The sequence below is a fragment of the Fusarium graminearum genome, chromosome 4 (genome assembly GCF_000240135.3).
Source record: "Fusarium graminearum PH-1 chromosome 4, whole genome shotgun sequence".
NCBI lineage: Eukaryota > Fungi > Ascomycota > Sordariomycetes > Hypocreales > Nectriaceae > Fusarium > Fusarium graminearum.
In genome coordinates this window covers 7,450,479-7,471,843 of record NC_026477.1, presented here as the reverse complement: position 1 = coordinate 7,471,843, position 21,365 = coordinate 7,450,479, and the positions used below count along the sequence as shown (strand labels likewise).

Sequence of the window (21,365 nt, the reverse complement as noted above, 5' to 3'; positions counted from 1 at the left end):
GGTTCATCGATAGTGACAGACATACCCGCTGTAAACGATTCACGTTACAATTAATTGCAACCAGCAAGCACCGCAGTGGCATGGATCGGTGGGTAATGGTCAGACTATTTCAGGGCCTCGGATCACAGTCTCGGCCAACAGTAGAGGACCAAGTGGGACCTCATGCGAGGTACCTCGGCTTTTTTACTCGTCGAGTGACATGCCTTATGATGCCAAGCCGGCAACATCTTCCAGGGACGAGTCTCAGCAACTTAACTACCATATTGGGATGAGAGAACCGACTAAGGCGCCTTTGACTTCTATGATGTATACACACTGGCTTCTTTTCGTTTCAAAAACGAGTTTATTGAGTCAGTTACTCAGTTCATGGCGTTACGTTCTCATAAAGCTTGTAGACTCTTCTCCATGCCAACTAGACTAGGTGTTACCATATTTTAGCCTCAGTCCCTCTTCCTGAGAATTTCTGTCACTCCTTCATATTTCTTTTCACTACACCATGAAGGCTACCTTCAACTACAGTCATGGCGTCCTGGCTGGTGTCACCATCGTCACTCGATTGGTTGATGCTTCTGGTCTCACCATGTTCCGTCAAGGCTCTCTTTCTGGCGCGGGCCTACCGTCTGTCTGCGAAGCCACTCTGTACCAGACCATGAACTGCGCCGATCAGACTGCAGATCTGGCCGTGAATGGATATCTTGACAGTGATGATCCGGCAGTGACCAAGCTAGTCTGCCGCGCAGCCTGTGGAGGTGCTATTGGACATATGCGAACAAAGATTGCTTCAGCTTGCGGCGATGAGGAGATGGTCCCTGGCATGTCTTTTGTCTATATGGTTAATAATCTCTGGAGCAATTGGAACCAGACTTGCTTCACTGACCCGAAAACAGGAGAGTTCTGTCACGGTATGTGTACTCCCAAGAAAGATGTTTCTGAATTTTATGCTGACTCTATTAGACGTTATTGCCGCCTTTCCAGACGTCGACAATTCCTCTCAACTCCCCAAGTCTGACTTGTGCTCTTACTGCAATATTGAGCAGTATAAGATGATGCAAGCTGACGCTTACAGTGGGGCTTATAATGAGTATGTGCAGTCTGACTATGAGTTCGTTGCAAAGGCCTGCGACCTAAAGGTGGACAACTTCAACGCCACTGACAGTGCATTGAATATCACGAAGCCCGATACCAGTAGCGATATCTGTGTGTCTGGTAAGACATACACATCTAAAGCTGGCGATAGCTGCGACTCGATTGCGCTGTCTCAGGGAGTATCTTCAGCAACCATGTATTACATTAACTCCAATATCTTCGACTGTACTAAGATCGCTGTTGGTACGAATCTCTGCCTTCCGCTTACATGTACCAAGATTCATCAGGTTCAGGAAGGCGATAGCTGTCTCGATATCGCTTTGAACAACGGAATCATGAGCGATCAGTTTCTTTCATACAATACTCAGCTGAATTGGAACTGCACCAATCTGCACGATGCGGATCCTTACTGGGGCAGTGCCTTGTGTGTTTCAACTCCTGGGGGGATATATGCTGGGCAGCCACTTAATAACAACACTGCGAACGTCGACCCCCAGCGCGTTGATCCCCCTTCTGGTACGCCCGTTGCCAACGGCACTACCCTGGAATGCAACCATTGGTTCTCATACGATGGTGACCTCAGCTGCACGCAAATTTGTCTTGCAAATGACGTTGCCATCAATCTTTTTACTGAGATAAACCCGTCTTTGAACAAGACCACTTGCGACAAAGATTTGACTGTCGGCAACGCTTATTGTGTTAAGCCTGTTACTGGATGGGATCTACCTGCTGCCACCAAGTCCTCTACAGACACCAAGACTTCTACGGTCACCGACTCTCCTACAGGCACCAAAACAACTGCTGCTGCTGCTTCAGCAACACAGACTTCGACTAGCACAAAGGCGCCGGGCCCTACGCAACCTGGTATCGTTGATGGTTGCAACAAATGGCACTACGTCGATAATGGAGACGGCTGCTATTCTATCGCTGAAAAGTACAATATCAATTTGGCAGACTTTTACAACTGGAACTCCAAGGTTGGCAATGACTGTTCTGGTCTCTGGTTGCACTACTATGTTTGTATTGGAGTCGCATCCTGAGCTTGGTATGATAGTAGTACTCCAAGGGCGTGGATTGTTTAGTGGGGGCCGCTGCTAGGATGGCTTTCGGCGGGGCGTGTAATTACCTATCCATACAGAGTAACCTGCTCTGTAGTTAGTTACAAAGACATTAATTACTGTGCGTTCTCGGCAATAATTTGAGCTCTGAATTTTTTTTTGTTTTTTTCTATTTTTTTGCCGGACTGTCTACTGTATTTCATTAGCTATAAATAGTCTTGCATAACTCCGCTTACTTTAAAACTCAACTATGAACATCCGCACTTTATTACTGTTAAGATCTTACTCAGATCGGATGAGTAACACATTCATGAACCTCCGCACGGTATCTGTACTTCATAACTCTCATCGAACACTTTTCTCTGTTCTTCAGCGAACTCATCCATTCACAAGCATGGCGTGTTCTCTCCCCAAAGATGTGTCGCTATATCGGAAATTTACTCAAAGGCCTATCAACAGATATAACTCTTATGGGCCTCCTTTCGACATACCCATAACTATAACTGATCGCGATGGTTCTCTTATCCATGAACAAGAAGGCGAGGCCCTTCTTACCGCCATAATTGCCCAAGACGACGTTGAATTCCTCGAGAGATATTTCTCTATTGATCCTCGCGCCATCCCAAACCCATTTGGGCTCCCTGATGACGATGAGGCCATTTGTTATCATGCAGATCGGTTCAATTACGCTGCCAAATGTGGTAGTCTCAGAATCCTCCAAATGCTTTTCAAGTACGCAACAAAAGGCCTTGATAAGACGAAGCCAGTCAGATTAGAAAGGGCCAATTTCCAGCTCTTAAATGTGGCGGCCCAATACGGTCAAATCGAGATTGTACAATGGCTCCTCGACACCAAGCCGTTATACGCCGGTATTCACGATCGCGATCTCCGAGGCTTCACCGCGCTTGCAGCAGCTGCAGATCTCTTTCCATTCCGATGCGCACCCGCCTGGCATGAGATCTGTTTCAACAACAATGAGGCGATAATGAATCTGTTACTTGATCATGGCGCCTGCGCTGCTGATGTTGTTCATCCAACAGGCTGTATGGATCAGAAGCGCCCTACCGTTCTAACTTTAGCTGCCCAGTGGGCAAGCTCTGACTTACTTGGAAGACTGATCGATGGTGGTGCTGATGTTCATTACAAGGTATTGTCAAACTCATGGGAGCTGAAATTTCGAGATCAACGTGATTTTCCCGTCCAAATCGAGGTCAATGCACTGTTTCTTGCATCCTTCCGGGCAAACCGCGACGGCGTCAAGACCCTGGTTGATCGCAGAGGTGACGAAGTTGATATCACAGACATGGTGTGCTCTCCAGACTGTGTTGGAAGTCTCCCTCTTCACTGGGCATCTCGAAATCAATTGCCAGATAAGATTAGACTCATGCCAACATCTATGCTCCAAGAAAGAGCTGGAAAGATCACTCGGACTATTGAACAGCTCTTACATTTCGCTCCTGCAACAACCAACGTCCAAGACAATGATGGAAATACAGCATTACATTACGCCACCCGCTATTTGGGCAAGAATGGCAAGATGTACACTCCTGTTTTCGAACTGCTATGCAGCCGAGGCACAGATGCAAGTCTACGCAACTACAAATACCAAACGCCTCTGCATACCCTGTTTGAGGTCCAAAGCGATGACGGACCCATTGACCCAGCTGCTATATCACTTTTACTCGCCCATGGCGCAAAGGTTACAGACGTCGATGATGCTGGCAACACGCCATTACACCTCGCAACCAGGTCGTGGCATTTCGTTGATGCTGTCTCATTTTTGCTTGAGCATGGTGCCGACCCTTCTCAAAGAAATCTGAAACGAGAAAATGCCCTTCACACTGCTGCTCGTGGTGTCTGTCCGGGAAATGGAGAGGAAACTACAGAAATGTCGGGGAATATGATAGCCAGGTTGTTGAAAGCTGGAGGGGTTGAGCTGATGGATGTACCCAACACAGATGGAAAGACGGCACGACAGATATGTCAAGAGCAGGATCATGAAGAGATAGAGGATAAAGAAGTGACAGATGTAAACTAATGGTTAGGGAAGTGGAGAGAAGGATATTGTCGTGAATTCAGAGGATTTCCAACTAATTGACAAACCGATAATAGTTTCACACTTCGACAGTTTCCTATTACTGCAAATTATCAAGTTTGAACAGTAGATCATAGTTGTTGTTACTGCAGGCGCTAAGGTAGTCGAGAATAGTGGCCTTGCTCCCGAAGACCCTCTTCCCGATCCGAATTTGTGGGGTTGCGAAGTGAATCTTTCATGGCCATGAGACATGATTGGGTTTAATGTTTCACGGGTCTGAGCCATGACCTTGATTCTTCAGACATGTGTTGGTCATAAGAGCACAGCCGACAAACCCTGTGCAACTCCCGCCCTATAATTCATGCTAATCATGATTTATGAGGACCTAGTAAACGCGGCAGGTGAGGAGGCTTTGGAGAGACCTTGTCTGTGCACCTACACACGGCCCGCGACCCTGGTCGTCCATACGGACACGGATCCACAACGGCGGCAACGGCACCGTTACTGAATATCGGCACCTACGTAGTATCAATCGGTGAAAATACACGAGAGACGATCAAATACAGATCATTCCGTATAGACATCATTGTCTTGATGAAAACAATATAAAAGAGTGCATCACAGTTGTCGAATTATTGCACTATCGCATCATCAACAAATCTACACTCAGCATCACTAAAATAATTTGAACCTTCTTCTTATTTACAACATCACGACTTTGGATGACTTTCACCATGACGATAGATTCAAAGGGACCCGAAAACTCACACACCAACGGAAACTCAACCAATGGTCATCGTGAACCGTTTACTCTTAAGGATGTACCGGTCGAGAACCAACGACCACTTAAGGTCCGTGTCATTGGCGCTGGATATTCTGGTGTCTACCTCGGTATCAGAATCCCCCAGCGCTTGCGCAACATCGATCTTAAGATCTACGACAAAAACGAGGGGATTGGAGGAACTTGGTGGGAGAATCGGTACCCAGGTTGTGCTTGCGATATTCCATGTAAGCAAGATCATCTTATACGGATTGCAAGACGATGACTGACATACTCACCTTCACAGCTCACTCGTATCAGTATACCTTTGCTTCGAACAAAGCTTGGTCAGGTTTCTATGCGCCCTCGCACGAGATTTGTGACTACATCAACAGCGTGGCAGACAAGTATGGTGTACGACGCTTTGTTTATCTGCAGCACAAAGTGACCAGTGCTGTTTGGGATGACAAGAAGAAGAAATGGTAATACACACCCTCCTCACAATTTAGACCCGCTACTAACACATAGTCCAGGAACGTGACCGTCCAGAAGCACACAGGAGAAACCTTCACCGAGGAAGTCGACGTCGTCATTTCAGCAAGAGGTGGTCTCAATGATATCTCCTGGCCCGACATCCCTGGTTTCAACACCTTCAAGGGAAAGAAGATGCACTCAGCAGCCTGGGACCAGGAGTACGATTTCAAGAACAAGAATATTGGCGTCATCGGCGGTGGATCAAGTTCCATTCAAATTGTGCCTGAACTGCAAAAGGTCGAGGGTGCTGAATTGAGCGTCTTTGTTCGCAGCAAAGTATGGATCTCTAACCGCTTTGGCGAAAACACGATGAAAAATCTTGGCTGGGACCCTTCTGAAGTTGAGAGTAAGTGAGAAAAAACAAAATTGCAAAATTCCCATACTAATTGGCAAATAGTATCGCCTGAGCGTTTGAAAGAATTCACTAAGAACGATGATGAGTACATTCGCTTCCGCAAGCGTGTCGAGAGCGACGGCAACCTCGTTCATTCTTCAAGTCTGAAAGGTTCAGAAATGCAAAAGCACTTTGTCGCCCAATTTAAAGAAACCACCAAGCAAGTCCTCGCCTCACGCCCCGATGTTCTTGCAGCGTTTCAGCCAGACTTTGGTGTAGGATGTCGTCGCCTTACACCTGGACCCGGCTATCTCGAGTCCGTGATCCAGCCCAACGTCGACTTCATCACTACAAACATCGACAGCATCAACGAGAAGGGAATAAAGTTGACTGGTGACGAGGGTCGACAAGTCGACATCGATGTGCTGGTTTGCGCAACAGGTTTCGACACGAGCTTCACCCCTCCATTCCCTGTCATTGGAAAGAGTGGAATCTCCATCCAAGACAAGTTCAAGCCATACCCTCAGTCCTACATCACGATCGCTGTGGATGACTTCCCCAACTGGTTCATCATGCTCGGTCCCAACTCTGCACTCGGCGCAGGATCCTTGACAGCTCTCGTCGAAGCAGAAGGCGACTACATCATCAAATGCATCCGCAAGCTACAAAAGGAAGACTACGCAAGCATGATGCCAAAAGCAGCCCGCGTCCGAGACTTTTCAGAATACATCGGAGAGTACTTCAAGAAGACAGTGTATCTTGACAGCTGCAAGTCGTGGTATAAGGTCGGGGGTGGGCGCGGCAATAGGATCTTGGCTCTTTGGCCTGGAAGTGTCATGCAGGCGCTCGAGGTAATGAGGGCTCCAAGATGGGAAGACTATGATTTTGAGGGTTTACACGAGAATAAGCTTAGATGGTTGGGTAATGGGTGGAGTATGTGTGTTATGGAAGATGAGGAGCAGGGTGATGCTAGTTGGTATTGTAACAAGGATGAGGTGGATGTGCCGCCTGAAGGCAAGCCTGAGACTGATCCTAAGCTCATGGCGAGGCCATTTTCTCACTGATAGAGAGTATGCATGGGTCGTGTTTTTGGTAGGGGAGTTAGTCACTGAATTGATTGTTGTTTTATGCTCTTTAATTTACATACAGATAGCTGGCTTATTAGAACCTCCATTTGTCAGTAACCTTTATTACAATTTGTTATTTTGAACCAATCTAGATAGATTAACCATATTACTGATAACTTAAAACCGAGACGTAAACGTTATCGAAAGCTTGTGTTGCCATTTTGAATACTTCGTATAAACTGCCGATAACGAAATTGGAAAATCGAGTCTTCTAATTGATCAGGGCGTTCATTCTAGATAGAAATTCCCTGTCTCTTGAAAAGCCAGTCATCCTACAAGTGTTTTTGCAGCAAGAGGTCAATAAGGTTACCATATCATTATCCAACACTATCAACTACGATTTTGCGAAGAAAGCATGCCATCCTTGAAACAAGTTATCCAGTCCTATTTCCGTCCAAAGATCTTGAATTTCCTGAGACGGCGCCTGACCTTTTCCAGGTGTACCATACACTTTCGTATCCCCAGAAGCATGGTACTCACCCCATGGCGACTCTCCGTATGTGAACTCGATGACGTCGCGAGCAAACTCCGTCGCTGTCTTTTTCTGCGATTCACTCATGACGCCACTGAAGTTCAAGAAGAGATACGCCGTATCAAGGCAGTGAGATGAACGACCTTGGTAAGGACCTTCCCACGGGTTGGATTCGTTGAGGTAGTACATCCACGACTGAGTAGGCCAGTAGGAAACGTGGTACTTTGTCGTGGCGTAAAACGTGAGATCTGTGGCGAACTGCACAATCTTGGTGACGGTCTCCTCATCGTTGTTGTCTGTTGCCGAGATATTGTATAAAGAGACAAGGTCCTCTAGTTTTGTGTGATGTGTCGAAGGAACGTTATCAGTCAAATATTTGACAAAGTCTCGAGCTAAAGCACCTTGCTCTCGGCCTCCAAAAACTCCCAAAGCTTGAAAGATGACCGCATCAAAATCAGTCGAACCAGCCATTAAAGGTGTTTTGTATTGACGCGAGGCCAAATACGCCTTCATGCTTCCAAAGGAGGGTATTTCATCATCCTTATCTTTCACCGGCGTCATAATGATGGAAAGAGAAACCTTGGAAAGGATATCCTCGGCAGAGGTGGCGATCAATGCTTTGACTTGGTCCTCGCTCGACAGGGTTGAGTCTATCGCAAGGCACTCGAGTACGGATTTGTACGCGTCCTGAGCGTGGGACCTAGTACATACGGGGACAGCCAAATTGTTTCCACTTAGGCAAATGGCGCGGTCGAAAAGCGTGTCTCCAGATTCCAAGTCAAGGAGGTTCATGACGGAGCCTTGGTATAACAGTCAGCCGAACTGTGCGCTGAATAGTCTCATGATGGATACATACTTGCTCCTGCACTCTGGCCTATGGCTATGATACGAGCTGGGTCGCCCGAGAATCCGCCAATATGGCGTCGAAGCCACTGGAATGCTGTCTTTTGATCGAGAAGGCCCCTGTTGGCTGGGGCACCTGATGCTCTCAGCTCGTTGCTGTCAAGGAAGCCCGCAACTCCAAGTCGATAGCTATAAGATGTCAGCAAATGCGAAGTATTTCTTTTGGGGAATAGGCCCCCTACTTGATAGAGACACCGACGACTGGCTTTCCAATGGACTGGGAATATGCGACAAAAGCGCCCATGTCCTGATGAGGAGCGCCACTATCGCCCATAAGATAAGCCCCTCCATGGATGAAAACAAGAACAGGGAATTTTGCATCTTTGTTAGCGGAGACTTGTTGCGGAATAGTTATGTCGAGATTCAAGCCATTTAGGTCAGATATGGGAGGGTATTCGGGTATGTCGAGGGACTGTTGGATGAGACTGTATTCAATGCCCAACGCTACTGGAGATCTAACAACAGGTGGGCTGTGAAATTATTATGTTAGCTTGACATATAGTGGCCTTGGATATGACCAACAACTCACCCTCGACGAGTCGCGTCAATTGTGCCTATATAGTCGGTTCGTAGCTGTGGAGCAGCAAAACGATGAGCTATAGTTGCGTACTGGATGCCAAGAAACTGGGCTACGCCTTTGTCATCGTGTTTGAGGCCTTTGATGTCGCCTAACTGGGAATGGTTTAGTGTCGTCATGTTATAAGAAATAGTGTAGTTGCAATTGGAGTCAGGTAACGATGTTGATGAGACGTCAACGACATGTTGAATCTTTTATTTCTTGGTAAAATGACTCGTGTCCTGCAGGGTAACGGTCCTAGCCCGGACGGACTGTTAAACAAGCCCGGGCAACCGCTATCCGGTACGTATCTTGAGTGCACTTGCCGAAACCTACATTTGATCCCCACCCATACCTTCCATCTCCATCTCCACCTTCATCAACTCCTCTATTGTGGATCAGGGGGACTCGGAACTCTTTCCTTCCCCGCACAAAACATGGTCCAGGGTATCAAGGTTCGGCTCGACGGACGGTAGTTAGCATCTCGAATTCAATGCCCACTTTGACTCTCAGTCCATCTTCAGACATCACTCAGTGTTATTGCCGCTATCATTGTCGTGATAATGCCCCGTCCAAAAGTACGCGCCGAAGATCGTAGACGCGCCGTCAAGGCTTGTGTTCCTTGTCAAAACAGCAAGAAACGATGTGACTCCCAATCACCATGCGCCAATTGCCGAAGGAGAGACTGCATCCCCTATTGCATCTATGACCCAGAAGCTGCTCGTCCCCGTCGCCAGAGCAGCAAAGCACAGCGTCGAGCAGCAGAACGGACGAGAGACACGGCCTCCTCAAACGCCAGCGATGAATACTATAATCTAGAATATATCGTCTGTCGTGACCTACCATCATCAGTCAATAGCGACAGCACGAGCACTCAAGTTGAAGCGCCACAGACGCCTGAATCTACCCAGGAACCACAGTCTCATCCGACACCCGACACCACATTCTCATCATCCATGTCAAACGTTGGCAGTCGACACCAAACTCCAGAAAACGAAAAGTGTAAGTGAATGCCATTGAAAAACAACTCTACTTGATTTTTCGGCATGCTGACCAGCTTCATAGTCTCGATGGGTGACTCCCCGTCTCTTTCTTTCCTCGACTTTCTGCGCCATGCATTCCAACACTACATGGGCCCGTCTCCATTTACCGATAAAGAAAAAGCCAAGGCTATGCTCCAGTCGGTATATTCTAAACCTTCTGACGACATGAGTTCAGAAAGCGATCTCACCCTCGAAGAGAAAAGAGACTATATCCAGAGATTCTTGATAGCGGTATGGAAGGCATTGGGGTACAATAAATGCGTGACTAATAACATCTTTCCAGACGACCGGAATAATATACATCTACTCCCCAGAACAGATGTTGACGATGCTCGAAGAGACAGAGAAAACCAGGGAACAACGTTCCAACAATCTGAGCGCGTCTCGTCAAAAGTGCGCCTTGATAGATTTGGCTATCGCCATCGGAGGACAGGGCTGTAGAACTACCCCAAAAAGTCTGTACCACGCGCAAAAGCATTTCGAGCGCGGCCAGAAATTGGCCTTCGGGGAGATGCTACTAGACCCTACAGGTGATCTTGTAGCAATATTCCTGATGATGACTATGTACATGATGTGTGGGTGTCAGCGAAGGGGAGCTTTCATATATCTTGGCGTGGCGACTCGTCTCGCACATGCCCTCGAATTGCATAAATCGAAGTCCTACAACAATCTGGCACCGAAAACGCATAGATTCAGGTGAGTGACACCGACCCAGTATGCACATAGGATTACACGGAGATCACATAACTCTGACATCATGCAGGCTTCAGGTGTGGAAAAGCCTGCGAATAATAGAGATTTCATTCGGGGCGGTGCTGGGCCAACCACCGGCCTTAAGCACAGGACAAGCATCAGAAACAACGCCATTTACAGTTCCAGATGGTCCAGAACCATGCACACCTGAATTTACATCCATGTCGTCGACCTATGGGGTTTGTGTCATCCTCGAGCAGATTACAATCCACCTCGACAGCAAACACGAGACAGGCGTGGCCTTGATAAGAGATCTCCTAAGTCGACTTCGAGACTGGAGTTCAGCACTACCGTTCAGCATGAGGACATGCACTGTCAGCTCTCCAATATCTTTGGTACAAAGACGTCAGGTGTTGGGCAACTTTGCCGTCTCTGCGTTCTATTATTACACTGTCATGCTAGCAACCAGACCACTGCTTATCTCCCATATGCTTATAAGACTGCGACGCCTGGGTCCATTAAGTACTGCCTCGTCTACTTTACCATGTCATACAAACGATCGCGAAATGAGAGAACTAGCGCAAGTATGCATTGATGCCGCGGTCTTACTCATAGAAACGACTCGGAAAACGCAATTGGTTGGCCTACTGATACAGAATATGCAACTACTCAAGTAAGTATCATCTTCTGACCAGGCAATGACAAACGCTGACATGATTTATCAGAGCTTGGATATTCAGCGCCTGTCTAATTCTGGGCCTTTCGCTCTTCGTAGACCTGTCATTTTCAGAAGTATCGGCAGCATGCGAGACAGACGTAGCACTACACAGCGGGATTGGTATCATTCGGGATCTAGATCGGACAAGTCCTCAGGCACATCGGTATCTAGAGGTTTTGACGGAGCTTCGCAGTGCATTACAGAACTATCGCGAGCGACTCGTTCCACCCCGGAGAAAGAGTAACGGACAATTTTTGAGTCAGATCTTTGTCGTAAATCAAGAAAAGAGTCCACCAGCAGATTCTCCTGGTGCGGAAATGACGGCATTCGCTTCGACAGCTACTGCACCACCTACCTTAGGAAATGAGACTTCTGGTGGGCTGTGGATGTTGCAACAAGCAGCACAGGCGGCGCACGCCCTGGGGAATCCTTGGCGTGTACCAGATGGATGTCACGTATTTACTGATAACCCATTATCTGGACATCCAGGCGGGAGTGAATCTCTGCCCTCGACATTGGGAGGGTCGGATATGAACTGGAATGGGATATCGGTACAGGGAACGGACAACTTTTTGTTTGAGATGGAGCCATTTGCCGACATGTTGAGCCAATTTTATGTTCCATCTCCATAATCAGATATTGTAGATCAAATTGGATGCCACGCAGATACCCAAGTTGTCAATATCTTTATCTTCCAGACCATTGACCGCCCTAGTAATGAAATGTTAGCCAATACTCCAGCACGAACACTATTGGAGATAAAATAGGCTCTTACCGTGCCGAGAACCTCTTGCCCACGCAGAAACTCTTCCGTAAACTCCCCAAACCACTCCGGCATTGTCCTATCAATTCCCTCCTCTGTATCAAACCCTCTACCACCAGCGACCAAAACAGATTTACCGTTCAAAGTCTTGTCAGCCGCCAGTTGAACGATGAGACTTCCCACCTCAGCGGGCTTGTTGATAGGTAGACGGTTCCTCTCCCAAAAAGAACGCACTTTGTCAATCATTTGTGTATCCGTCGCCCAAGGACACACCGCGTTGATGCGAACGTCAAAGTTAGTTACACCAGGTCCTCGGAGAGACCTCATGAGTCCTATAATACCATGCTTGGCGGAGCTGTAGGCGTAAAGGCCGGGGGCCTCTGTGATCCCAGCGATCGAGGATACAAGGACGATGGATTTGGATACGTCTCTTGTTGCAGAGGGACTTCTATCAGCGCTCATGAAAGCGAGAGCGATTCGGCAGAAAAATATCACACTCGTCAAGTTAATTTCGACACTTTTGCTGAGTACTGTCGGCTCCGTCATGACAGTCTCCATGTTCAGATTATCTGGTGCAAACCAATCTCCAGCAGGCTCTGTCACAGCAGCGCAAGAGATGGCAATATCGACATGACCTTTTTCGTCGAAGGGAGTTTTAAAGAGTTGTAGTTGCGCGTTGTAGTCGCAAACGTCGAGTTTCTGAAAATGAACGGATCCGCCATTTTTGCTTGATGGGCTTGACTGGAGATTTTGGACGACTTGGTTTCCTTTCACATCGTCCCAGTCGCCGAAGTAAACGTGGGCGCCTCTCTCGTATAAGATGGACACGGTTGTTGCGCCGATGCCTTGGGCACCACCTGGAGGTATTATGTGTTAGTGACTGATATGAGGTAGAGGTTGAATAGTTTACCTGTCATAACGACTATTCTTCCCTTGACATTGTCTAAAATATCGGAAGAAGCCAGAATCTCAGTCATTGTGAATTGGAGTAAGATTGGGTAAGGATGGGATGCAATGTTGACTACTGTTGTATTGCGGATAATAGTAATGTAACTAGATCATAAACTTAGATATAACACCAGCGGAGTTCATGCATAGAATACAACTCCAGGTCTGATCTGCAGGTGCCGTTGCCGCCGATGCATGACATGGTGGTAGTCACCTGACAAGGTATCGCTGATCCGCGGCAAATGCACTACATGGGCATCGGCAAGCGTCCAAGTCACTCCGAATGATCTCCACTCTTATGTAACTCTCAAGTAATAGAACTTATAGAATTGACAATCGAACTGAATTGCCCATCCATCACTTGTCCTCAGTCACAAAATCACCGACACTTCCAAAATGTCACCATCACTCGACGCTCCCACAGACGCCTCATCTCCCCGCCTCTCCGTCATCGTAACCGGAGGTGCAAGTGGCATTGGTCTAGCCATCACCCGTCACTTCGCCTCCCAAGGTCACATGGTAGCTGTTCTAGATGTGAACTCAAAGACAGGCCCAGACGTGGTTGCACAAGTAGCAAAGGAATACCCCAAAGCTACGGTCAGCTTCAAATGGTGCGATGTGTCTTCGTGGGAAGGCCAGTACGCAGTCTTTGATCAGGCATACCGTGAGCATGGTGATCGAATCGATATTGTGATTGCCAACGCGGGAATCTCTGATCCAGTTGTTGGAGCTCTGGATTGTGTTCCGACTGAGTTTCCTAGGAAGCCACAGTTGAGAATGCAGGATATTAATTTGAATGGGGTGATATACAGTCAGTATTGACTAATAATGAGTTTCATATATCATGTGTGCTAATCAGCATGACCAGGTGTCAGCCTTGCCGTTCATTATATGCTCAAGAACGAGATAGGCAGTCGACTCCCGGACTCCAGAGGCTCCATTGTTTGCACATCATCATCAGCTGCCTTTTACCCATTTCCCGTTTCTCCACTCTACTCAACCTCCAAAGCCGGTATCGTGGGCCTTGTTCGATCAATGGCAGTCAGACTCCAAGAACCGAAAATCCAAATCAACGCCCTTGCACCTGGAGCTTTAGGTAAGCACACTGATATGTGCAAACACCAATATCTTGCTGACAGATACCACAGAAACAAATATTGCTCCCGACAAGGAACTATTCAGGTTCATGGTAATCACGCCAATGTCGACCTTGATCAGAGCCGTTGAGCAATTTGTCACGGATCCATCTAGGAGTGGCCAGATAGCTGAACTAAATGAGGAAGAGATCACGCTGAGACCTCATGTGGAGTATGCTAATGCTGGAGCGGAGCATAATAACAAAATGTTCTGGAAACTAGGTTATGCTTGATATAATTATGCTAGTTAAATTCAGCTGAAAAGTTATTTTTACACATGAAGTTACTGTTAAGGCCCTTTACAGATGTTTTATCAGGCATAATTTATTTAATTAAATATTGCAATAGGATTAACCTAGAGTATAGAATTATGTACTAGTACTATTCGTTCGTTAGCGAGTCCTCCTTTCCAAGTTCAAAAAGAAATGCTCCCAACAGTACCACCCCAAAAGATCAACAGTCATCCCATAGTCCTATAGCGCTTTCCTGCTCGGCAATCTATCGTTCCAGATTGCCTCTTGCCCTTCCAAGTCGCCAAGTACTCTAACCGATTGATAGATTAACGGAAGTTACCGCCACCGTTGCAGCGGCTCAGAGGAATGCCGCTCTGTCGCTTGATGCACATGGTAATGGCACCAGCAACCCATCGAACACCCTCGTAAGAACCCTCCTCGTGAGAATCAGCCATCCAGGTACCAGTCTGCTGCATGGATCCAACGCAACCGCGGAAAGCACGTCCGTAGCGGCGGTTGGTCCAAGGTCGAGTGATGACAACACCAGTCTCACCCTCTGACACGGTGCCGCGGACCAAAACACTGGCCTGGGTGGTCCAGGTGCGGGAGTAGTCAACACCGAAGCTGGCGCCGAGACGGTTCTTGATAGCTGTGAGGTCAAGACCGCCGCTGACACTGACGCCGTTGGAAACACTGTAGGAGGAGGCGACTGTAACATCAATGCCGTTTCGGCCTCGGCCGATGACGACGGGGGACATCTGCACGTCCCAGTCGACAAAGCGCTCAGAGCGATCAGTCACGTACGAGGTCGTGGATCCGCAGGACTGACGCTCCTCGAGATCGCGGGGAGCCTTGGCCTTGCCCTTGGCCTTGGCTCCGGCCTTGATCCAGTCGTGGTCAATCTCGGGAGTGATGGGGTTGATGCCCTCAGACTCGAGAAGCTTCTCGTAGACACTGACATGAACAACCTCCACTGTACTTTGTTAGTGAACAATCCATCATGATTGATGTAAATAGAACGTACTGCGGCCCTCGCCATAGAGGATGACCTCGTCCTGCTGCAGAACATGCTCAGGAGTCCAAATGGTTGAGTTGAGATCCCGTTCGGTCATGAAGGGAACGGCATTGGCGACAGCGGCCAAGCCGAGAAAGAGAACGGTAGAGGGAATCATTGTTGAGGTGAAAGCTGGAGTGTATGATGAAGAGCTTGGTGGTGAAAAATATCTCCAAGTGAGAGATATCTTGATGTTTTATACATGAATAATTCGGATATCGTTCCGATGGCCAAGTCTCTGTCTTGTGTAATTTGCTCACTGTTATCATACGGCATTTAGGCTGATGTTTGTGATAGCCTTAGTATAAACTTAAAGTTTACTTTAATGAGAGCGAGGCACTAGTTGTGGACCTGTCTAACGGCTGATAATATTTTTCCACGATTAGGAATCGTAATATCAGTGCACGTGCTTCTAGCCTTTCTACTTGTGAATAGTAACATTTGTCTAAATCCAACTGCCGATATCAAAATGGCAGGAGACTAAAGCTATAACCTCATGAGAACCTTTATGTCCAATGTGTAAAGTCTTGTCTCATGATATGAGTTGTTGATAACTTATCTTTTGAGCCATTGCGTTATACGAAAGGCGTGAAAGCGGTTAGCGAGTCGCAGCAAGGGACCAGCATTGACGAAATGTGCTCTTTGACCATGACCCAGAATGAACTGACTCGAGTCTTTGACGAATGATTAACCGAGTTAAGAAGAGGAAGAAGTTGCTACTGTCTGTAAGACAGAAACTGACAAGGCCCAGGCCCAGGCAAAAGCCAAGAGGTCAAACTCATCAACAATGGTGAAATTGGACCTTCCGGTTCTGGAGCTGGCCAGTCAATTACAACAAGGTCTGGTGTTCAATCATAGAAGCGGTCAAAGGAAGCCAATAAAAACTATAAAAATTCCCACGCTCCTCCTCTGAACATTCACATTCACAATCATACCATTAACTTCATCACACTTCAAGTTCCACAACCCCAAAACTCTTTACACAATGCAGATCTTCACTCTCGCCACCCTCCTTGCCCTCATGGAGATGTAAGAAGCACTCTCTCTTCATATCTCATCTTTTATTAACACTTGTATCATAGTGCCTCGGCCAAGCTTCACAACCAGGCCGTTTGCGTCACCAACCGCAAGTACGCTTCCAACGGAGGAACTCCCTTCAGCGTCAGCTACAACTGGCGTGTAAACTACGAGATTCTTCCCGACGCCACCAGATGCGCTTGCGACTACTACAGGAACCGCAACACTGGTAACAACCAGTGGGATAAGTGCCCTGACTGCAACTTTGTAAGAATACCCGACGTATTGATACTGAGACAAATTAACTCCGTGATAGGATGGTCTTGTTTGCGGGTCTCGGGACTGGCACATTGGCGGTGATGAGGTAAGTACCATTTCTCATTGGCATGACAGTCGTCAAATAAGTCTTTGCTAACCTTCAATACAGTTCACCTACTACTGCGAGAAGAAGTGTGGTGCCCAGGGAGCTGAGGCTAACTAGGTAGATTATGGGGACAAAGCTTTGTAGTTTAATAACTAAGGGACCTATCATGGGGTTGTGAGAGGTGCCTTGCGGGACGTTGGATGACAGTTGCTGGATAAAGTTAGTCTTTTGAATAGAGTTGCAATGTAGTTGGGTCTTTGCACGATAATATCGAGTCTTGCTACAAAAAACATGGGTCCCTGGCCGGCAGATAATATTAATACTACATGGATTTGCCCTGCTCGGATAAGACTGCCGAAGAAATGGATAAGATCGACAACAGTCTCTTGATTGTTACTGTATGTACCCTTCGTCCGTGAAGTGTTGAGTTCTGGACTTAGTCCCATCTTGACAATGTGTTCAGTGAGTGGCTGTGATACGAACACCACGTGGTCAGAAAAGCTGAGACAATCCGAAACAAAGGGTCTTATGAAGAACAGTTCTAGAAAGACGGGTACCACCCACCCTTGTAAATTGGACGGGTCCTATCCGAGCTAGTTGCCGTATCTGACGTCGCTTGCTCTGTCCGAGTCAGTTGACATTGCCGATGCAGCCTAGTCTATCCAAGCTAGTTACCGTATCTGATGTAGCTGATTACACCGCTATTGGTCCCTTTTGCGCCGTTTCGAATGGCGCGTTTTGTTGAATCGTGTTGAGACCATTGGATTCTGACGCGTGCTTGATCAACCTAATCTCAGCCCAAAAAGGTTTTGTATCTAACGATTATCTCTACGAGTCATGGCGGGCGTTATTCAAGATGATTGACGCCTGGGCGACAGGGTCATTCCACGTGTTGATATCTTGAAGGGTAGCTATGGACAATTCCCGCGGGAGGAGATTATTACACACATGTATCATTGCACGCGTGACCACCATCATTTACGATAGATTCTCAAAGCAAGACAAAAACTAGAACTAGAGGCCTTGAAGTATTGGACTTAGTAAAAGAGAATAAAAATGGAATCATACAGACTCTGCAGAACGGTTCTGAAAGCCAATTCTCACTACATAACCATGAACCAAGCCAAAATACCACATCTTACCCTATACTTTGAACCCCATAAATAAGGAGCACATACCTCAACAAACTGACCTTGCCAAGTCTGGCATAGCCGCTAAAGAAATCACAACGGTCATGCGGCATAACACGACACGATGGCGATATAGCAGGACATACACAGTCGTATTCAAGATACCAGACGATAAGTCGCTCCAGGATAAAGCGGCATGAACACGCTTGCTGATCTATTAATTTTACTAACTGCCTTATCACCGTTCAACAAGATCCAGGGTTGGAGACTGTCAAGGCGTACCCTGTACAGGCAAATCTCTACATGGATAATGGATAATGCAATTCCATCGCCCCCAAATCATATGACTTTTTTGTCACAACTGGCGATTCTATAGTGAGAGGTGGCATTATATGCCCCACGAACCAACGTGATGAAATTGCCTTCTCAAATTGGGCCTGTAAACAACAGCTTTGTACGAACCCACGTGGTGAATGGTGGTTCTATGGTGGGTGAGGTCGATTACTCGAGTCTGGGGGACCCTGCAGCCAAACATCATCTTAACTCAATGCCGAGATATCATTAGGAAATCGTAATTGTAACCCCCAATATCCTGTCGCATAGCGAATCTGTGGGGGTTGTAGCGTGTCAAGGACAGTGTAGTGGATAAGGCAATTTCGGCTGTTGCCGGCGATCCTTGTACCTCGCCTGAATTGGTGGGTGAAATTGTTATGAGATAGTGATACGAAAATGTACTGATAAATAAGCTCCAAGTTGAAGGGCTGCAGACAGAGGAGAGATACATATCCCTCTGTATAGACGGATCCTTTGTTGAATATTTTGATTATATTGATAAGACTGAGTCTCCGGCCTACAGACTGAAAAACAATTATCGTGCTATATATGTAATATGGTCACGTGACCATACACGTGATACCCTTCGCGTTCAACAGATTCTGGATGAAGGTTACTATAAGTGTCCCAGTTAGGAGCTAACTTAAATACAGTTGTTCTACTTGAGAAACGTGTTAGTAAGCAATTCCTTCCACAAATTTGATGGAAAAGGTCCTGGGAACGCATCTCGAAAAGAGCCTAGGTAATGCCCAAGCTATTGCATAAGAGGGTTTCTGCCTTGGACATTTATCAGTGAACTGGAAAGTCAAATAATCATTTCAGAAAGTTCCTTAAATCAAATATGTCTTATAGCTATATATATGGATGCCGACTTTATGCAAGGAAGCCATTGCGAAATGCAAAGCTACGCGCCCTCTTTCCAAAGATATACATAGGAATCGTGGCCATACTCACACCAATCGTAATACCTCCAATTACAAAAAATGCATCCCTCACACCTTGAAGTGCGATCCAATCATTCATATAAAAGGTCATACCGAACCCAAAGATATTCTTCGCGAAGCTCATCATAGCATAAGATTCGACTGCCTCGTGACGATGGGAGTCGACCACATAGGACACGACACCGACGATTCCCAATTGGATCCCAACGTTGATAAGTCCTAGACAGAGGATGACAGGAATAGACCACGGTTCGCCCTTGGAGAGACTCTGGCCCCAGCCGAAGAATCCACTGGCACTGAGGGTGGCCAGTAGAGCAAGAATTGGGAGACGAAACTCTGGTTCTGCAACATATGGATTAGCATTTGGCTGTGCACGTAACTGCATGATAGGAACTTACCATAGACTCCCTGGTTTCTTCCCGCCATAAACTTGGCCAGTCCATCCACTATTAGGCCAGCCAATGCAGTTGCAATAAATGTTCCAACAAAGGACGAAAGATTCGTCAATCCGACCTGGGCAACAGAAAAGTTGTACGGAGGTCCACTGAAGATTTGAGACTGAGTATTGGCGAGCAGAACCAGCCAGTTCAAGCAAATGGTTAGCAGGAAACATCCCCAGATGACCACTGGAGACCCGAGCATTTTAAATGGCGCATAGATACTATACAAGAACCCAGATGAATCGTAATAACCGCTCCAGGGTCGCAGTTCATGTATAAAAGAGTGCTTTTCGGGAATGGATGTACCATCACGGGCTGTAACAGTGTTTTCAACCTCTGATACTGATTCCTTCTTCTCATCAATAGTCGACAGTTTCTGCATTGGAGTGTCCAGGACACCTGGGTCGGTATTGCGCTTGTATGTTGTCTCGGGCATGAAAAAAATTGTGAGCAAGAGCTGAACGCCAAAGGCACCGGCCATGATCCAGAGACAGGTCTTGTATCCGTATTGGTTGATGATAGCACCGGCTGATCGTAGGGTATTAGCAATGGTAAAACATGATTGAGAAACCCTTGAACATACCAATCGGCGAAGCAAGGTTGATACCACCAAGAACACCGAGATTGAAGATGGCATTCTGAAGTCCTCTTTGATGAACAAACCAAACATCAGAGATTGATGCAGGGACCAGGGCCTCCATCGGAGACATGCAGAAGCCTTGGATACCACGGGACACAGCGAGAGAGATGAAGTCCTTGGCCACTGCGCTCCAAATAGTCGTGACTAACAAGCCCACTGCAGTGATGAGATAGACTGGTCGCTTGCCGACAACCATGGCCAACGAGTTACAGAAAAGATTACCGAAAGCCAAGGATATAAGGAGAGAGCCGGTGAAACCCAAAGTGAATCTCTGAAGAGGCACACCGAATTCCTCAGCAAGAGGAACCATTGCCGGGCCAAGAAGGGGTCCTATGGCGCCTACAACACCGCAGCCAATGCCAATGGAAACAGTAAACATGTGCTTCCTCCATGCTGGCCAGTTGAGGGGGTCATTGGGGTCGTTGGATGGTTGAGGGACAAGAACAATCTTGCCAGTTGGATCGTGCTTGAGACTGGTATGATTCTCTGTGGTTACAGTAACCTCTTCTAAGCTACCAGGTAAGCCCTTCTCGCTGAGAAAGGATGTGCCTGGAACGTCGGTGAGGTGACGATCGGGAAGAATCCCCAGACCCATGATGAGAACACAAGCAGTAGATAGTGAAGGTAGGGAGGATGTGAAAGTATTGCTTGACGTAATTGTTGAGAAACAGATAGAAGAGCAGTGATTCCTGAGAATCCGGGGATGTTGTGGAAATTTATAAACCATTTTCAAAGCTACGGTATCACTCGCGTATACGAAAACTGAACACGGTACAGATACAGCCAATCTAAACTCCATTGACTAAGATCTTGATAATGGATATTGCGGGGAAATGCATGTAGTACCATTGGTGACCATCGCTTGTGGGAATATGAATGACAAGCAACCAATAGTCGACTTCAATCCCTGTGCCGACAGCAATCCGGGGTACGCTAAGTACGTTGCCGACAATAAAGGGCCGTTTACGCTGGAGATCTGTCGCCATTCCAAGAAGTTGGAGTGGAGAGAGTCGTAACAAACAAGGAGAAAACGCACTAGGATCA

At 47.1% G+C, this 21,365-nt stretch overlaps 10 protein-coding genes across 10 annotated transcripts; 6 read left to right on the top strand and 4 right to left on the bottom strand.

Moving 5' to 3' along the window:
* Window positions 1–496: 496 nt before the first annotated feature.
* On the top strand, window positions 497–2,126 carry FGSG_09119 (uncharacterized protein; the record flags this gene model as incomplete). Its single annotated transcript, XM_011330367.1, has 3 exons — window positions 497–902; window positions 955–1,197; window positions 1,228–2,126. The coding sequence occupies 3 exons, from the start codon at window positions 497–499 to the stop codon at window positions 2,124–2,126; spliced, it is 1,548 nt and encodes a 515-aa protein (XP_011328669.1).
* Window positions 2,127–2,538: 412 nt separating this feature from the next.
* Window positions 2,539–4,182, top strand: FGSG_09120 (uncharacterized protein; the record flags this gene model as incomplete). The annotated part of the gene is made up of 2 exons (XM_011330366.1): window positions 2,539–3,450; window positions 3,586–4,182. 2 exons carry the CDS (start codon window positions 2,539–2,541, stop codon window positions 4,180–4,182), a joined length of 1,509 nt encoding a protein of 502 aa, XP_011328668.1.
* A 731-nt stretch (window positions 4,183–4,913) lies between these two features.
* FGSG_09121 (uncharacterized protein) lies at window positions 4,914–6,871 on the top strand (the record flags this gene model as incomplete). The annotated part of the gene is made up of 4 exons (XM_011330365.1): window positions 4,914–5,187; window positions 5,247–5,421; window positions 5,473–5,819; window positions 5,871–6,871. 4 exons carry the CDS (start codon window positions 4,914–4,916, stop codon window positions 6,869–6,871), a joined length of 1,797 nt encoding a protein of 598 aa, XP_011328667.1.
* Window positions 6,872–7,268: 397 nt separating this feature from the next.
* FGSG_09122 (uncharacterized protein) lies at window positions 7,269–9,005 on the bottom strand (the record flags this gene model as incomplete). The annotated part of the gene is made up of 4 exons (XM_011330364.1): window positions 7,269–8,206; window positions 8,263–8,438; window positions 8,492–8,779; window positions 8,839–9,005. 4 exons carry the CDS (start codon window positions 9,003–9,005, stop codon window positions 7,269–7,271), a joined length of 1,569 nt encoding a protein of 522 aa, XP_011328666.1.
* Window positions 9,006–9,428: 423 nt separating this feature from the next.
* On the top strand, window positions 9,429–11,951 carry FGSG_09123 (uncharacterized protein; the record flags this gene model as incomplete). The annotated part of the gene is made up of 5 exons (XM_011330363.1): window positions 9,429–9,867; window positions 9,931–10,139; window positions 10,192–10,604; window positions 10,672–11,274; window positions 11,327–11,951. 5 exons carry the CDS (start codon window positions 9,429–9,431, stop codon window positions 11,949–11,951), a joined length of 2,289 nt encoding a protein of 762 aa, XP_011328665.1.
* A 55-nt stretch (window positions 11,952–12,006) lies between these two features.
* Window positions 12,007–13,059, bottom strand: FGSG_09124 (uncharacterized protein; the record flags this gene model as incomplete). The annotated part of the gene is made up of 3 exons (XM_011330362.1): window positions 12,007–12,030; window positions 12,095–12,939; window positions 12,993–13,059. 3 exons carry the CDS (start codon window positions 13,057–13,059, stop codon window positions 12,007–12,009), a joined length of 936 nt encoding a protein of 311 aa, XP_011328664.1.
* Window positions 13,060–13,426: 367 nt separating this feature from the next.
* On the top strand, window positions 13,427–14,399 carry FGSG_09125 (uncharacterized protein; the record flags this gene model as incomplete). Its single annotated transcript, XM_011330361.1, has 3 exons — window positions 13,427–13,841; window positions 13,899–14,126; window positions 14,179–14,399. The coding sequence occupies 3 exons, from the start codon at window positions 13,427–13,429 to the stop codon at window positions 14,397–14,399; spliced, it is 864 nt and encodes a 287-aa protein (XP_011328663.1).
* A 326-nt stretch (window positions 14,400–14,725) lies between these two features.
* On the bottom strand, window positions 14,726–15,571 carry FGSG_09126 (uncharacterized protein; the record flags this gene model as incomplete). Its single annotated transcript, XM_011330360.1, has 2 exons — window positions 14,726–15,372; window positions 15,424–15,571. The coding sequence occupies 2 exons, from the start codon at window positions 15,569–15,571 to the stop codon at window positions 14,726–14,728; spliced, it is 795 nt and encodes a 264-aa protein (XP_011328662.1).
* Window positions 15,572–16,438: 867 nt separating this feature from the next.
* Window positions 16,439–16,951, top strand: FGSG_09127 (uncharacterized protein; the record flags this gene model as incomplete). The annotated part of the gene is made up of 4 exons (XM_011330359.1): window positions 16,439–16,482; window positions 16,536–16,737; window positions 16,787–16,834; window positions 16,898–16,951. The coding sequence occupies 4 exons, from the start codon at window positions 16,439–16,441 to the stop codon at window positions 16,949–16,951; spliced, it is 348 nt and encodes a 115-aa protein (XP_011328661.1).
* Window positions 16,952–19,170: 2,219 nt separating this feature from the next.
* FGSG_09128 (uncharacterized protein) lies at window positions 19,171–20,916 on the bottom strand (the record flags this gene model as incomplete). Its single annotated transcript, XM_011330358.1, has 3 exons — window positions 19,171–19,583; window positions 19,640–20,209; window positions 20,265–20,916. 3 exons carry the CDS (start codon window positions 20,914–20,916, stop codon window positions 19,171–19,173), a joined length of 1,635 nt encoding a protein of 544 aa, XP_011328660.1.
* Between the last annotated feature and the right edge of the window lie 449 nt (window positions 20,917–21,365).